Source organism: Haemorhous mexicanus, chromosome 3, assembly GCF_027477595.1.
Source record: "Haemorhous mexicanus isolate bHaeMex1 chromosome 3, bHaeMex1.pri, whole genome shotgun sequence".
Lineage (NCBI taxonomy): Eukaryota > Metazoa > Chordata > Aves > Passeriformes > Fringillidae > Haemorhous > Haemorhous mexicanus.
The window spans coordinates 52,997,266-53,013,233 of record NC_082343.1 but is presented as its reverse complement, the minus strand read 5'-3'; the positions used below and the strand labels follow the sequence as shown (position 1 = coordinate 53,013,233).

Sequence of the window (15,968 nt, the reverse complement as noted above, 5' to 3'; positions counted from 1 at the left end):
TAAGACAATTTTGTTTGTGTAACTGCAGCTCTACTAGTCACTCTTGCCACACCTGGTATGAGGCACGAGGCTAAAAGATGCTACTTTTTAGCTCGTTGTTCAGAAGTCTGCCCAGAAACAAGGGCATAGTGCTGATGTGAGAAGGTGCTGTGCAGAAATGGTAATTGCCCAATTATTGGTCAGAGGTGTGTGTGTGGAGAACAAACATCAACCTTGGCTTCGCTCTGTGAGAAGCTCGTTGTATTATAGTTCTCTTAAGCTGACTTTGGATTTCACAACATCACAGGTACGTACCCAGCTGCAGGCAGGGACTCCTAGGTTCGTATACGCAAACTCCTAGAGAATCTTGGCAACGAAGGAGATAAATTGTGTAAAGAACAACAACCACCTGAGGGGACAGCCACTGGGATCCTACTGATTTGTAAATCACGGAGATTTGTGTGATAGGTGAGGCAGGGAATTTGACGCTGAATCTGTAGCCAGAGCACTCAGGGGTGGTTAAAGGATACTTCTGTCCCCAGTGTACTGCAGGCTTGATGCTGCACAGTCCAAAACTACATCCTGTGGCTGAAGGAGCCTCTTCTCCAAAGATGCTGGATAAAAGGAATCTTCTATTCCCTAGCCACATGCCCACTCTGGGCTGATGAAAGCTTTGCACTCAGGTAGAAGGATAAAGATTCCATTCCTTGTTCATTAAATGTGAAATCAGTGTGGAATCTGAATGTATTACCTAAAAACTGAATATAAAATCTAGAACCAAAGGCATGGTTGGATGGACCAAGATAGAAATTTTGGATCTAAAACCAGCCTGATTTTATACTAATACAGATTTTTTTTTTCCTCTGGCTGTGCACAGAAAGATGATACCAATTAATAGTAGCCTATTTACAACATCAGAGTAACTACAAAATTGATTATCCTGGATTTATTGAACAATAACTATTTACCCACTTTTGGAATTTCACAATACTTAATTTATGTACACTGCTAGCATGCACCCTAATTCTAATTTGGTGAGATTTTATAATTATTCATAGTATGGAAAAACATAAACTGCAAACATTTGGACAATGCTAAAACTCATCTTCCTAACACAGCCAAGCCAATAGCAGCTTCTGAAAATGAAACATCATATATTTAAAACTTCACTTTATTAACAATAAATTATCTGGTGCCATCACCAATCAACAAAACACTAAAGAGATAGGGAGCAGATTGTCTGTATAATGATCAGAAAGGCAACATTATCAGTACCTTCATAAAAACTGGAGAAATGCCAATTAACTTATATACATGTACCACTTGCAATATGAACACTGAGCAGAAGAAATATATTTCCAAGTTTCTCCAGTTTTTCTGTTAAGTAAGGCAATAATAAAAAGCACAGCATCACAATTAACTACAACTGTAGGTACTGAGCCCTAACATAATGCAGTGCTCAGAGGAATGTGCAAAATAAACACCTGGATTTGCACTTTGATTCTTTGTTGTGTAAAATTAAAAAACAACACAAAGTCACAACTCTTCTTGATTCCATTGTCCAGAAAAACAAAAGCAAAGCTGGAGAATCCAGACTGACAAAGATGTTCTCTCTCAGCCTGTAGTACCATTTGGAATATCTTGAGCATCAGCTAAATGTAGCTTTTGGCTAAAGCAAATCATTAAGGAATAACTTTCACATACAGATAAGGCATGCACAAGACAGCAGTGTTACATGAAACTCTGCTTACTCTGGGGTATGCACCAGTCCAGACAAACTCTGTTCTGGTGAGTCCTATGCTAGTCCCCCGCCAGCAGATTAACATTTCGCAATGAGATTTGAGCATTACATACCTCCAGCATTAGCCTTGGGATCAAGGGCGATGGCAGATTATTTTTATCACTATTACATATTATTGTCACAGTCCACTTGTTCTCTTTATGAAGTCTGCCTTAATATGCAGGGAATATGCAGGGAATGTAGATACCAGAGCAGGATCTTAAGCCCCAAAAACTAGAGCCTCACCTAAATGCATACAAAGTGTGTAATAACAGAAATAACCAAATTACAGAGTAAACCAAGTGCTACACTCCTCCACTGCCAACCTGGCTTATCAAAAGCACAGTGTGAAAGACAAGCTGAGATATTCAGATTTATCTTCTCTGTGGGCTAAGAGCACACATTTGTTCAGTTTCCTAAGCTCTGCTGAAGTACCTGACCCTAGAAATAAAAAATTAGGTCAGCTCACTTTCCATGGTCAAGCAGTGATAAACAACCACACACATTTCTAGAAAAAACCTAAAGGGTAACAGAATTCACTTATCAGTTGGACAGATGCCTCTGAATATTGTTGAAGGAGTTTTACTATGGATGTTTGTTCCAGAATGTCTCAATAACATGCATGCAGAAAGACCCTGCTGCTGATGGGTTTTGCCACTGACAATACATTGTGGTACACAAGTGGAACATGGTAGCTAAATAAATCATCAGGTGGAAAAAACAACCTATAATTAGATGTGTTAAGATACAGTCACTTATGTATTGGAAGAACCTAAAAATTGATGCTGTATTTTAGTACTAATTTAAAAGCACAGCATCACAATTAACTACAACTCTAGGTACTGAGCCCTGCAGTGCTCAGAGGAATGTGCAAAATAAACACCTGGATTTGCCCTTTGATTCTGTGTAAAATTAAAAAACAACACAAAGACATTAGCGAAGGAATCTGACTCTTGTAAAGACATCAGTTACTAGGGAAAGAAACTGCAATTTGACTACAGTTAGTAATTATAATGCAAAATAAACATTTTAGGAAAAGGATACATCGATGAATTTAGTTCTTCTAGCTGCAATGTAAATGTAGAAATTATGAGAAATGGCACTTCTGTTAGTCAAAGAAATGCAACAATTATGCTGGTATGCTGAAATGAATACATTAAAACAATGAAGGAAATAACTAATAGTTTGGGCCAAAATGTATGATTTCTTACAAAAATCAAAGCTACACTGAATTCTATACTATGAGCTAAGTTCCAAATTAAGTTTAAATCTGCTGATCTCAAAAAATTTAAAGAAATTTTAACAATTCTAGTTTTTATAGAAATACACTAGGCAAAGTGTAGAATATACAGATCTATATTCTTTGTTATGTGTCACCTTCCCCAGATGTAGGAGGATGGACTACAGGGAAAGTGGTCATAGTTCCCAAGAACATGGGCTGTCCCTAAGCAGGCTGATAGGCTCAGGCAGCTTCCAGCCAGCCTGCTCCCCTCCCCAAAGCAACCAGCAGCTGTAACAAATGAAAACAACTCCTGTGTTTTCTCAGAACCAAGAAGAGGGCAGGGCACACCTCGGTTCATTGAAGAGCTACGTTCTCCTCAACTGTAAATCACTGCGCACACACGAGTGTCATTTTCCTGAACTGAGCTTTGCTCTGGGCTAAGTTCCATTATTTATGCCTTCCCAGTACTTACATCTGACAGCAGTCTATCCAGGTTGGAATCACTGGCTAGTTTTCTTTTATCTTCAGGGAGTTCTTCCATCTCCCCATAGAGCTCCAAATTGAGGCGAGCAAGTTTCTCCTGCATACTCCGCACGTGCTCCATCTGCTCTATGGAACATTCATTTCCTAAAACAACAAGTAAAACTTTATATAAAGAAACCCAAGAGAGAAAATGAAGGTGTGAAGATGCAGCTTTCTACATCAGATAATTTAAACATCAATTTTACAAGTACATTTGCTTTCTTGGTGGTTTCACTACTGAAGTTTCTGTCATCCCATTTCTTGCTGTGTTGTGCTGAATTTACAGTGGCTATCCCAATGTTCTCAGAGTTTTTTAGAATGCACGTGGTTTTTCTATATTCTTGTATTTTTCTCTGATTCAGAAAGGCCCTGTATTTTAACTTAAAATTCAGTCAAAAAAAAGTTTTTTCCAATTCTGATTTCTCTAAGGGTTGCTTTCTTGAAACAGATGGTTGATATAATACAAACTTTTCAGGTTCTTTTGTAAAATCAGTGTGGAATTGACACGCTGACCTAACACTAAACTTGCAAAAGTACACGTGCATTTTTCTACTTAGTACAAGGGAGAAAAGAAAGCAAAAATGTGCAGTATTTCTTTTAAAACCTCCATCAACTCTGAGGCTGTAAAAATACTAAGAAGCTAAGACAGAAGAGCAACCTGGGTAAAATGCAGCTTGAATTGAATTTCATAGAAGTTGTTAACAATAGTTTTAAACCTTCATGTGCAACAAAATTGGGTGCTAAATACACTTACTTCTTCCTACATAAATAAGTGATTTCAAACTTGGTATCTTAAGGAAAGGTGCTTCCCTGCTGGAAGGAATAATTAAATGGCATATGAATAATCCCACAATACAGACAATCTTACAATGGGACTGTAATTCTAAAGTGCAGTAAGATGTATTAATTATGTTGATTTCATGTGGCAGTCTGTCCTTGCAGCACACGTGTTTGCAAATGTTACCACTGTACAGCTATAAAAAACAACTATTGTCCACACCCAATTCATGCACGTACCAAATGCCTGAAGTTTGCCAGAGTGGAAGTCATTCAAGAGACTCAGAAGTCCCCTTTCCATTTCCTGGACATCTGATACATCTGTGAGAAAAGAATGCTGGATTGGTGCTGCCTGTGCCCCTTTTGCTTCACCTCCTGGAGGTTTGGCTTTCTCTTTGATTACACTAAAAAAAAAAAATAATTGAACAAAACACGTATTACTTCCTGCTTTCAAGTTCACTGTAAATTTGAAATGTAAGAAAGTGTACATCTGAGCTTTGAAAATTAAATGTGAAATATATAGTGCACATTTCAGTCACTGCTTTTAAGATAAACACTGGACCACCAGCTTGTCTTACAAATAAAGAACATCATTATCTCAACATTTTGATACTGCAAAATGAAGGGCTCCAGCAGTCCAATAGGAGGAATCATCAATGGACCACACATCTGTGCTGGCCATCTTGGTATCTAAAGCATTACCCAGCAGTGACACGTAGGGCATGTGCACTGAGATGACCTCTAAGATCATCAAGTCCAACCATTAACCCAGCACAGCCATGTTCACCACTAGCCCATGTCCTCAAGTGCCACACTCATGATTTTTTAGCATTTCCAGGGATGGTGATTCCACCACTTCCCCAGGCAGACACTATCTACATAAAATCACCCAAAAAGGAGCATCTGCAAGCCAGAGAGAAACCCCCTTATATTATTTTTGAGGGGGTTTCTTGTCACAAACATCTCTAGACTCCAACCCATGTGGAAACAGCTGGTTATAAGCTTTGGAAGGTGACCTTGACTCCACATAAATTTTCCTAGAGTTCTTTCTTTCAACCCACAAATAATGTCCCAATTTTGTAAATCTCACCATCAAAACCACTCTCCCACTACTCTAATGTACCAACTGAAACTAGTCCGTGCCCAAACATCAAATTGCTAAAAATACTCCACAGCCCTTCCTGCAAGAAAATCATCAAAATGCCTGGATCCCATACACTTCTCTCTAGACACAGCATTTATTCAGAGCACCAAGTGCCCATAGAAACTACGTGGATGAAAATGAATAACCATGTTAAATCCCTGTGAACACAAAACCAATATGGAAACTAAACAGACAGCTACCAGTGAGAGGCAGCATGTTCCATCTCTGACCCAGAGACAGACAGGCTGCATCCTAATACAGTTTAGGTAGGAGGCTGTCGTGCAGCCTTGTGATGAATCTGTTCAGAACTTGATCCAGTGAGAAAATCTGAGCCTAAAAATTTTAATTTAGAATACTATGGGATATTAAAAAAAAAAATCACAGACTTAAAAAAGAGGCTTGATTTAATTTGTGAAGATAATGGTGTTTAAAGCACAGTAAGGCCTACCCTTCCCATGCTCTGCAAACTCTCTCTTTCTTATGGGAAATAATAATTCTTTGTCCAGCCCAAGAGCTTCTGTAGTCTATAAAACATCATATAGACTATATGCTTGAGAAACAACCAGCAGTCCAACAATCACCATATCCAGTTCAACTCAGAGCAACTCAATTTAGGTTCTGCTTCAATTTCAGACTTAATGGTTTGTACAACAGACAGGTCATCCATTTTTCTACCCAATTCTGATGGTTAATAAAATATACCATTGGTCTTCATTGGATTCTTGCAGATAAACTGAATATTAATTAAATACTCTTACTCCGTTATCACAGTAGCAGTTCCTCACATTATTATGTCAATTACCTCTCCTGCTTGATAAGTTCAAACAATTATCTGTATTAGCACTGCTTAGTAAGTTTAACAAATGTGCAAGAATGGCCAGAATTTACAGTAAAAAAAGGACATTTTCTTCTCCACATAATCTTTTGGACTGCAAGAAATTAATTTCTAGTAAATCCCAGGATAGTAGAGTAGTAGAGTAGACTGTTCCAGTCAACTGCAGAAGCCACCAATTTATAGCACATTAGTATTTATTAATATTTCCCTCTAAGTATTAACACAGTTTTCCTGAAAAATAAGGTATAGACTTTACATTGCAGAAACTCATTATTTATCAGGCCAATACTGCATCCTTTAAGCAGACACTCTGTGCTGATGCTGACAGTTCTCTACTTAATCTTTAGCTAAAACTCAGAGGTCAGTAAATTCTGCTGCCTCTCTCCAGCTAGCTTTTTAAATTCCTCTTCATTTATTTATGTACTGTGTCTGCCACAGCCAAGAAACATATTTCCTAACATGAAGATAAATTAATGTTCTCAAACTGAAATCAACTTATCATCAAAAAACACAAACTATTCTGATGTGGTACTTTCTGAAGAACTGAATGTCTCTCTTTACACAAGATGCTCCCCCAGCTGAGAGATCCCCAATCACAAAGCACCTGGAAATTCCAGTTCTAGCTCATCCTGTTCAATTTATGGCCTTCATTTCCTGCCTTAGTTGTCAGTTCCAACCTTGCAGTCATGTACTATTTTATTTGTTGCTCACAGCTGTATATCTGGGACTCTACTATCTCCCATATGATGCCCAAATCTGATCACCCAACTTGTGTCTTTCACCAGGCACATCAGGCTACATTCAGCTAAATTGTTGTTGGTATGAGTTTACAGCGTTGTGTAACATTTCATTAAGCTTACGAGAAAAGGAAAGAAGTGTAAAACACCTTCCTTTGCTGTAAAATAACCATTACATTGCACTAAATATATATCATGTTGCTAAAAAAGACATCATCAAAACTCTTCACAAGTCTGAAGCTCTTCTGTCACAGCCAGTCTAAACAACCTTTAGACTGTCTTAGCATTGCCAAGTTCCTGGCTCTCATTCCCTCTAGGTCTGCAAATGGCCCGAGCTTACCGTTTTAACTTTGGTTTTTGTACGGCAGGCTGTGGGGCAGGGTTGGAAAAGGCTGTACTTTTACTGACTGGCACTGAGCTTTTCTTGGAGTTAGCAACCTGAGCAGAGTGACTGGAAGATGATTTGGGGCTCCTCCTCTTGATCTTCCTTTCTTCCATTTCACTGCATCTAGACGTCTTAACGTCTTCCTAGGGAAGAAAAGAAAGAAAAAATCCATTCAAACTGGCATTCACAATAAAAGCAAGTAGAAAGACAGCTCGTGGAAATGAAACTTGAAGTTCCTTCAGATATGAGCGTTCATGTCTGAGAACAAGAGAATCCAATTTTTAGGAGAAGCTGCCTGGCCTGCTTGATGAGTGAAAAGGGCAGGACTTAAAACCTCCATCCGCCAACAAGTACCTCCAAATGATCTCAAGCATTGTGTCCCGTGGATTACGCCTAGGGAACACCACGACTCCCGGGGCCCACGGCAGGCAACACACTGACAAGTGCTGTGGCACGGGGATGCCGCGACCCATCCGTGCCACAGAACCTCCTCTGCTGTGGGAAACTCAGCCGATGCCGGGTTGTTGTTGCTGTGACGCAGCTGCTGTTACCGCTGTTCCACACTTGTTATCACTGTTACAGCTCTCGCTGTCACTGCCGTGACACGCTTATTGGATTGTTATCACTCCTACACCACCGACGGGCCCTGCCCAGCTCCACACGGACGGCCCACGCCGTGGCCGGTTACCGGGCGCTCCCTCGCCGCCTCCTCGCCGGGGAAACACCCCTGACACCCGTTACACCCCGGAGGCGGCCGAGGGCTCCCCAAGCACGGCAACGTCACCCCCGGGCGCCATCGCGGATCAGCGCTACCTCCCGGGATGAGGAGACCGCTGCGCGCAGCCCGGGCAGCAGCAGCCCCGTACCGCCGCTTCATAACCGCGGCGGCTCGGGACGGGGCTGCGGCCCGGGAGCAGCGGGAAGCGGACGGAGCCCCCCGCCCGCCCGGCCTCGGCTTCAGCCCCTGCCCAGGCCCCGCCCCCTACCTGAGGGAAGCCCCGCCCCCGGAGCGCGCGCGGACCCCTGCGGAAGCGGCCGGCTCGTCCTGGCGCGCGGATCACGTGACGGCGGGGCGGTCCGGAGGCGCCGCGAGGTGCATTGTGGGAGTCCCGCCCCAAGCCAGGCCCTCCCCCGCGGGCGGACTACAGCTCCCAGAAGCCTGGCGGGGTGGGGTCGGGTGTTGGCGTTCGGTGGCTGTTACGGCCAAGGGTTTCTCCCGAAATATCTGATCCGAGTCCACGCGTGTTAAAAAACCACTGCACTGCCGACCTGATCCTTTTCCCTGCGGACACCGTGCGGGAGCGCTCTGCCTTCTCCCCTGCTCACTCCATCTTCTGCCTGTAATTACACCCCAGGCACAACCCGCTCATACTGAATAGGCCTCAGCTGCTTTTGCTTGTTAGGGCTTCACTGAGTAGCCGGCACCTCAAATTAATGATTTACACGGTATGGAAAATCACAGAGTCATCAGGGTTGGAAGGCACTTCTGGAGACATCTAGTCCGACGCCCGTGCCGAGGCAGGGTCACCTAGAGCAGGTGACACAGGGACGGGTCCGGGTGCGGTTTGAGGTCTCCAGAGAGACGCTGCGACCTCCCTGGGCAGCGGGTTCAGTGCTCTGCTGTCCTCGCTGTAAGGAGGCTCTGCCTCGTGTGGAGGTGAAACTTCTTGTTTGACTTTGTGGAGCTCCAGTCAGGGGCCTGACTCGGGGGCCTTTGTTACTTGTGTTTATTAACAAAAGTTTACAGCCAGCTGAACGGTGCTTATACAGGCGGCAGCTGAGCCCGCCGGGAAATGATCCTCAGGTGTTGCAAGGCATCGCTCTCTTCAGATAGGGTCAGCAGTAGGAATTCTCCCCAGGAGGACATGCTGGAAGAACTCAATATATTCGCATGGAGCTATATGGGCTAGGAATGCTGCCGGTGGGGCAGCAAGCTCCAGACAAGAGGACAAAGCATTAAGCTGAGCCAGGGCAAGTTTAGGTTTGACATTAGAAGGAATTTCTTCACGGAAAGGGTGACTAGACATTGGAATGGGCTGCCCTGGAAGGCGGTGGAGTCACCGTCCCGGGGGGTTGTTAAGGCGAGACGGGACGGGGCACTGAGTGTTGACAAGGCGGTGCTCGTGCTCGGTCGCAGGTTGAACTCGATGATCTCAGAGGTGTTTCCCAACCTGATTGTTTCCGTGCTCCCGTAGCCCTGGAGGCTGGAGGCTGTGAGGGGAGCGGAGCGGAGCAGTCGGCCGAGGGGCCATCACCGCCGGCGGCAGCGCAGGCCGTGCCCGGGGCACTCGGGGCCGTGCCGGTGCCACCCGCAGGGACAGGCGGGATGGCCGCGGCAGTGCGGGTCCCCGCCCGCAGGGGGCAGCGCCCGCCGCCGCTCCGGTCCCGCTCCCAGCTGTCCCTGCCGAGGCCCCGCGGAGGCCCCGCGGGCGGGAGCGGGTGTCATGGACAAGGGGGACCCATCCGCGTCCCCGCGACAGATGTGCCCGGAACGGCTATCGTCCCAGATAAACGGGGAACCGCGCTGCCGCGCTGAGTTGGATGCCGCTCTCAGTGTCATTTCCGACCTGGATTTCAGTCCTGAGTCGTTGGCTGGCAGGAACTTAATTTTCAAGGCAGGCGGTATAATTAGCAGGGTGTGCCTACCTAGCCTGAGTAATTAACGAGTTCAGCCCCACCAAGCCTATTTCCTGGTGCTGTCGCTATTGCGTTTCTGGTCATCACTTCTCACCTCAGTGCTCCCTGCCCGTCCTGGCTTTGAGGACTTGAATGGTCGGCTCACCTTTCCTACCTATGGCTGGTAGCCTGAGCTGTTTTCCCCACATGTGACAGTAGTTTGTGGCCTAGAGAAATGAGCTTGTCAACTATCTCTACACCTTGTCAGCTTGAATTTTTTTAAACATGCAACGAGATCTTATTTTTGACTTGAGAAGTGTGTTGTTCGTTACAGTATATTTTGTGATGAAAACCCTCAGACATTATTCACCAGCTGTGAGGGATGCTACAATCCACATCAACCGCAGTGAAAAAATAATGACCAGAAGCTTTACTGGTGTTTGCAAGAGTGTGTCTCAGTATGAAGCTACCTCATGACTTAACAGGAGTGCAGCACCTAGAACGCATCCCTCCCTCTGTCTAAACTATCCATGATACCAGGAGAATGATTCTCCAGTCATACCCTGATACTGAACCTTTTTATGGACCTTGAATTAGACCCAAGGGGCTATTAAATAGCAGTGTCTCTTTGAGACTTGGATGGGACGTTACAGCTGTGAGATCCAGTGGCCATTTGGAGACCCAAAAGGGGAGATTGCATTTGGAGTGGTTCTCAGGTGAATGACAGGGACCAAATGTCCACTGAAGGTCATCCTGTAGTCAAAGTAATTCCTTGCAGCAGGACACGGTTTGGGTCTGAGGAGCTGGATCAGTTCTGATACATTATGACCAGTGTTGTTGCAAGAGGTGTGTGGTACACTAGTGATACACTGACAGCTCACTTGTGGGAATAAAGACCCTGAGGGTGTTTGCATGTAGGCAACTGAGAGGAAAGAAATTTATCTCTGTGTCTAGAGATACATTACACCAAAAGGTAGTGGTACAAGAGTTAAGGGACAGGTAGAGAAGCTGAAACAGTTGATTTTGTAATACAAAGGGCTTCTGATATCTGGTTTGGCATGCGTTACAGGGAAACAAGAGCTAGCAAAAGTCACACGGGCTGTGAGCCAGACACAAATCCTCAGTCACCAGGCTGCTCACAACTAGAATCCTCATTTGCACACATTCATACATGTGTATGCATAAATATATAGGGGGCTACAAAAAGTGTACAAGTTGAGACTTACAGGCAGATTTCTGCAACCATTTGGGAAATTTGTATGAGATAAATACTGCTTCTCCATGGTAATGGAGAAATGTTGGGAATGTTTGTGTTCATGCAGCTCATTTCTCACATGCTATATGAGCAAGTAAATGTACCTGCCTTGCAGTTGGTATATAGAGGTGTGGTTTGTTTTCCCCCATCTGATTAAAGGTGTTCTGTTTGGATGGAAGGTGGCTGGGTGTCCTTTGTTTCTACCACAGCAGTTGAAACAGAATGACTGATGGTCTGCTTTTAAATAAAGGGGAAATGTTTCCATCACTAAGCATTTTTAAAATAAAATTACTTTCATATTCAGGAAGCAGTTGGATTCCACAGTTAACCCTGCTTCAGTTTAGTGTCTCAGTAGGAGGGAACAAATACTACAGAAAACACAATAACTTTTAGCATGCAGGAAATGTTTTGCTCCAAGTGAATTACTTATCCCTGCACACTACACCACATTAGAATTATTATTAAGGTGCCTCTGTTATTTTTAATTCTGATTTAACAGAGCCTACAAGGGCAGATAATTGGAAAGCATCAGATTTTATGTTTTCATAGAGAAAGTAATTCAATAGTGAATAATTAATTTCTTTTAAAAGTTTATAGTAAGTTAAGAGCATAGAATTAAAGGTAGTATGGTCTTGATTTGTTACTAGAAATCCTATTGCAGATAACACTGTTGCCTAGAATCAAATAAAGTTTGAGGGAGAAAAAAGACACATTTTGGACTATCTCTGCCTGAGATTTAGCATAATTTTGTATTGTGATAATGATTCATGGTCCAGAAAAGGCTTTTTTCTTCCTTTAAAAGGCTTTTTTTTTTCTGACAACTCCACCATGCATTACAGTGATATCATTTGTATATACTTGTTGACTGAAAACGCCAAGGATAACAGTGTTTTAATGGCAACAATGTTATTGTTAAAGCAGCAAATTAAAAGCTTAATTGAATCTGATTTTATTTACATGTATATCTCCTACAAACTAGAAGCCCACCTTTGAAGATGCTTTGAAGAAGAACTTCAAAGTTAAGTCTGTACTTTTTATTGAGATATGCATGCAAATAAAATCAGATTCCTCTTTCTGAAAACCCTATTCAGTTAACATGAGATGGCAAGTCTGTTCTAAAGGCTTCCAAGACAGTGATGAAAGCACTGGGTTCTTTAGCTTCTATAATTAATTTCAGATGTATTTCACAGGTTGGCACCTTGTACTCATGGAATCCTGACATTGTTGTAGCATCACCTTCTGGAAAAGAGCATGGTCTGGGACCTATCTGCTCATAGGAAGGAAAGTACTTATTGCTGGTTTGAGGAGCAGCACAACAAAGTGTATATGCATCTATCTGCCAGATGAACATGCAGAACAAAGCAGCAAAGTTGAAATTATACGTATAACTAATTACCACTGGAGTAATATGAATGTAGAATGGCGTGGGTTAGACACGTACTCTTTACGGATTGCTGACAGATATGTCCTCAGAAAAGTGACTGAAAATGTGTCAACATGTATACTTACATTGTATCTCTCTCTCCCCACACTATAATTCTTAGATTTATGTATTAAGATTTATGTACTATTACTTATCAGTTTCCACATCTCTGACATAGTCCATTGAAATCAGTGCTGTTACACAAGAACAAGCAGTTTAAAACCTTCACCAGTATTGTGTGCTAATGAAGTGTTCTGATTGCAAAAAAAATCAAAACTTGATTAGCTACCAAGATATTAAATACATGACCTGCTTAAGAACTGAACAAATCTTTTACCTGAATGTGAATGAAGAATAAAGGACCTCCTTGGTCCAGCAGTGTGGTGATTCAGGCACTCAGGACATAGTGACAAGGGAGGAAGGAGGGAGAACTGAAGGGACTTGCTGAATCCCTTGGAAAGCAGCAGTCACCGCAAGACCTAGGCCTCCAAGGCCCAAATGTCCTTGGACAGCCCCACCTGTCCCCCACCCCACTGCCCAGGAGTCCAGGAGCCCCACTTCAGCTCAGCCTGGGGACTTCAATGCCTGCCTAAGCTAAGCATCTCCAACTCTCTCTTCTGCTCTTGCATGGACACCTGGAAAATTATTTTTAAAGAATGTTTTTAATATATCCACTAGTTATCTGGATTTCACATTCACAGTATGATGGAAGTAATGGTTGGAAAGCACTTCTGGAGGTCATAGCAACATGAGCTAACTCAGTTTGTGAGAGACATCATGAGTTCTGAGTCAAAGCAGGTCAACTGTGTGCATAGACCAGGTTCCCAGATTTTATCCAGCCTCTTTTGAAAAACTTCCAGGATGAAATCTGCACCAATATTCTCTAGCACAGCCTCCTCCTCGGAGCAGGGCTACTGCCACATCAGGCCAGCTGTGTCTTTGTCTGGCCAGGCCTTGAAACGTTCAAGAATGGAGACTCTACAACCCCTGCAGACAATTTGTTCCAGTAGTGCATTACTATCCTGGTGAAGAAGCTCTTCCTTATACAATTTTTAGTTGTTTAAAAACATGTTAATATTTTGTATGTGTTCAGTAGATATAGAAGATATTGTACAGTTACATTTACCTTCCTCTAAATATTTAAATATTTGTAATATGCCTTAAGATCCCCAGTGATAAAGCACTTTTAAACTGTACTTTAGATGTTTTAGTAATCCTAATACTCCAGCTGGAAAAAGAAGAAGTCTGTCATTGGCTCTGCCAGCACAACCAGTATTTCAGGTATAGTCCCAAACCTAACAAATTTTTTCAGACTCTGTCAGGGATGTAAAACTAAGATTATCCATAAATGAAGTGGTGGCTCCCTAGTGCTTAATGTGTTGTCCTTTAGAATTATTTCAAAATGTTTTCCATAGTTTTAGATCCTGGCATGTTGTAAAAAGAGTAGGGCTTTCTAAAGGATTAGGTTAATGATAGCTGATTTCCATCTCACACCAATGTCTTGCTTGGACGATGCTTGTTTACATGTTAAAATACATTATAATAAAATAATTCCATTTACTTTATAATCAAATAATTCTGTTTCACTGATTTTACAGTAAAAAAACCTTTCTCATAGGACTCATACCATTGATAGATGTGAGAAAAGACTGGGATAATATGGCACCACTCCTGCATGCATGTTCAGTAATTGACAACAGTTAACTTTGTATGAGGTTTTAAAATAAATTAAAATAAACCTTCAACAAATTCTTCCCCCTTGGGCAGCCTGCTGAATTTTTTTTGCAGGTACTCACTGGGCTACTCACTGTAAATAGAATAATGTTTACAACCACTCTATGATTATCATCACAGTGTTTACAGAATTCTATGAAAATCAGCTAAAATGAACCCTTGTAAACCAAAATGAGGAGTAAATTCTAGAAACAAGACCAGATCAGAAAACACATGACAAAACCTTCTTCTTCTCTACAGCTGGGGATGTATTACTCAAAGTATGGTTTCATAATGTATATTATAGAAGTAATACATAGAAAGGATTGTTGGATTTTATTTAAGGTAAAATTGGTAACACCTGTTCTTGGCAGGCGCCTGCTCTTTTCCACTTTTAAATATTGAATAATGTTTATGATTGATTTAGTACAAGATAGAGCATGCAGCTCATATCACAAAGAACCAATGCACATCCTTTGTTTTCTGTAGCCTGTTTTTTAAGTTGTTCAGTAATTTATCACAAGAGGATCATAATGGAGTAAGACCTTGCAAGGAAAAAAAGCCCAATAGTCTTAAGGCCACAATTGAAATAAAATACTTCTTCAGTTGTTTTAACAGATTGTTTAAGTGCCTACAAACATGGGTTCATTTTCTTTGCCGGTGTTTACACTTCATGTCAGTAAGAAGAAACTGCTATTCATATTGTCTCCATGAGATGCCACTGAACAATAAATATTACTAGCACAGAGTAACCCAGGCATGCCAGGGAAGGTTGAGTAAATAAAATTTAACTTTTCAAAGCAATTTCAGCCTCACCTCCACTATGTACAAACAGGCTTGAGGACATAATCACCTGTACACACCTCTGAATGTCATGGGCAAGAATCCCAATGGTGTGAGACTCTGTACAAACTCAGGGATCAAATAAACACAATTTCTATCACACAAACCCTAAACCAGATGGATTCAACACAAAAGAGGAGAAAGGAAATGTAGATTCCTGTAGATAACCACTGTGTCAAAGGTTCTGCTGGCATCAAGGGCAATGATGAATTCAGAGCTTACAGGAAAGAATTTATAGTTGATTTTTTGGATGGATCATGTGGCTTAAAAGAAAACTGGTCAAACTTCTGATTTCCTTCTTAAGCCACACAATTCAAAACTATCTCAAATATGTGCGGTTTTTTGGGGTTTTTTTTAATGGTAAACTCACATCCAAAATTATAAGCCTCATTTGGAAACTTCAACTCAGAAAAATCCAGTAATTTTTCCGAGTAGGATCCGTGAAGATTATGCCTTCAAGAACTGTGAAGGCAAGCAGCTAGGTTTCCTTTACTGAATGTGCTAAGAGTATGAAATACAGCTCTCACAGTTATAGAAATAAACTTATATTCTAGAAATATAACTCAGATTATTATCTTAATATAGAAGTAGAATTGTGAGTTATTTGCAGTCTGTGATTTTTCCTGGTCAGATTTGTAGTTGGCCTCAAGTCATTTCTCTGTGTTGTTTAGAAAATTGAATTCCCTTCCCCCTTTATAGCTTGGTGGCTTAGTACAAATACAACTGCTTCGATGTTT

General features: G+C 42.1%; 1 protein-coding gene across 3 annotated transcripts; it reads right to left on the bottom strand.

Moving 5' to 3' along the window:
* Positions 1 to 1,134: 1,134 nt before the first annotated feature.
* Positions 1,135 to 8,458, bottom strand: CCDC28A (coiled-coil domain containing 28A). 3 transcript variants are annotated; one of them, XM_059841839.1, is made up of 6 exons: positions 8,368 to 8,458; positions 7,337 to 7,524; positions 4,521 to 4,684; positions 3,454 to 3,608; positions 2,804 to 2,826; positions 1,135 to 1,648 (listed from the first exon to the last, which is right to left on the bottom strand). In XM_059841839.1, the coding sequence occupies exons 2-6, from the start codon at positions 7,492 to 7,494 to the stop codon at positions 1,594 to 1,596; spliced, it is 555 nt and encodes a 184-aa protein (XP_059697822.1). In that variant the 5' UTR covers positions 7,495 to 7,524; positions 8,368 to 8,458; the 3' UTR covers positions 1,135 to 1,593. The 3 variants fall into 3 exon arrangements, with proteins under 3 accessions (XP_059697822.1, XP_059697821.1, XP_059697823.1); XM_059841838.1 differs by lacking the exon at positions 8,368 to 8,458 and adding an exon at positions 8,195 to 8,350; XM_059841840.1 differs by lacking the exon at positions 8,368 to 8,458 and adding an exon at positions 7,736 to 8,165.
* Between the last annotated feature and the right edge of the window lie 7,510 nt (positions 8,459 to 15,968).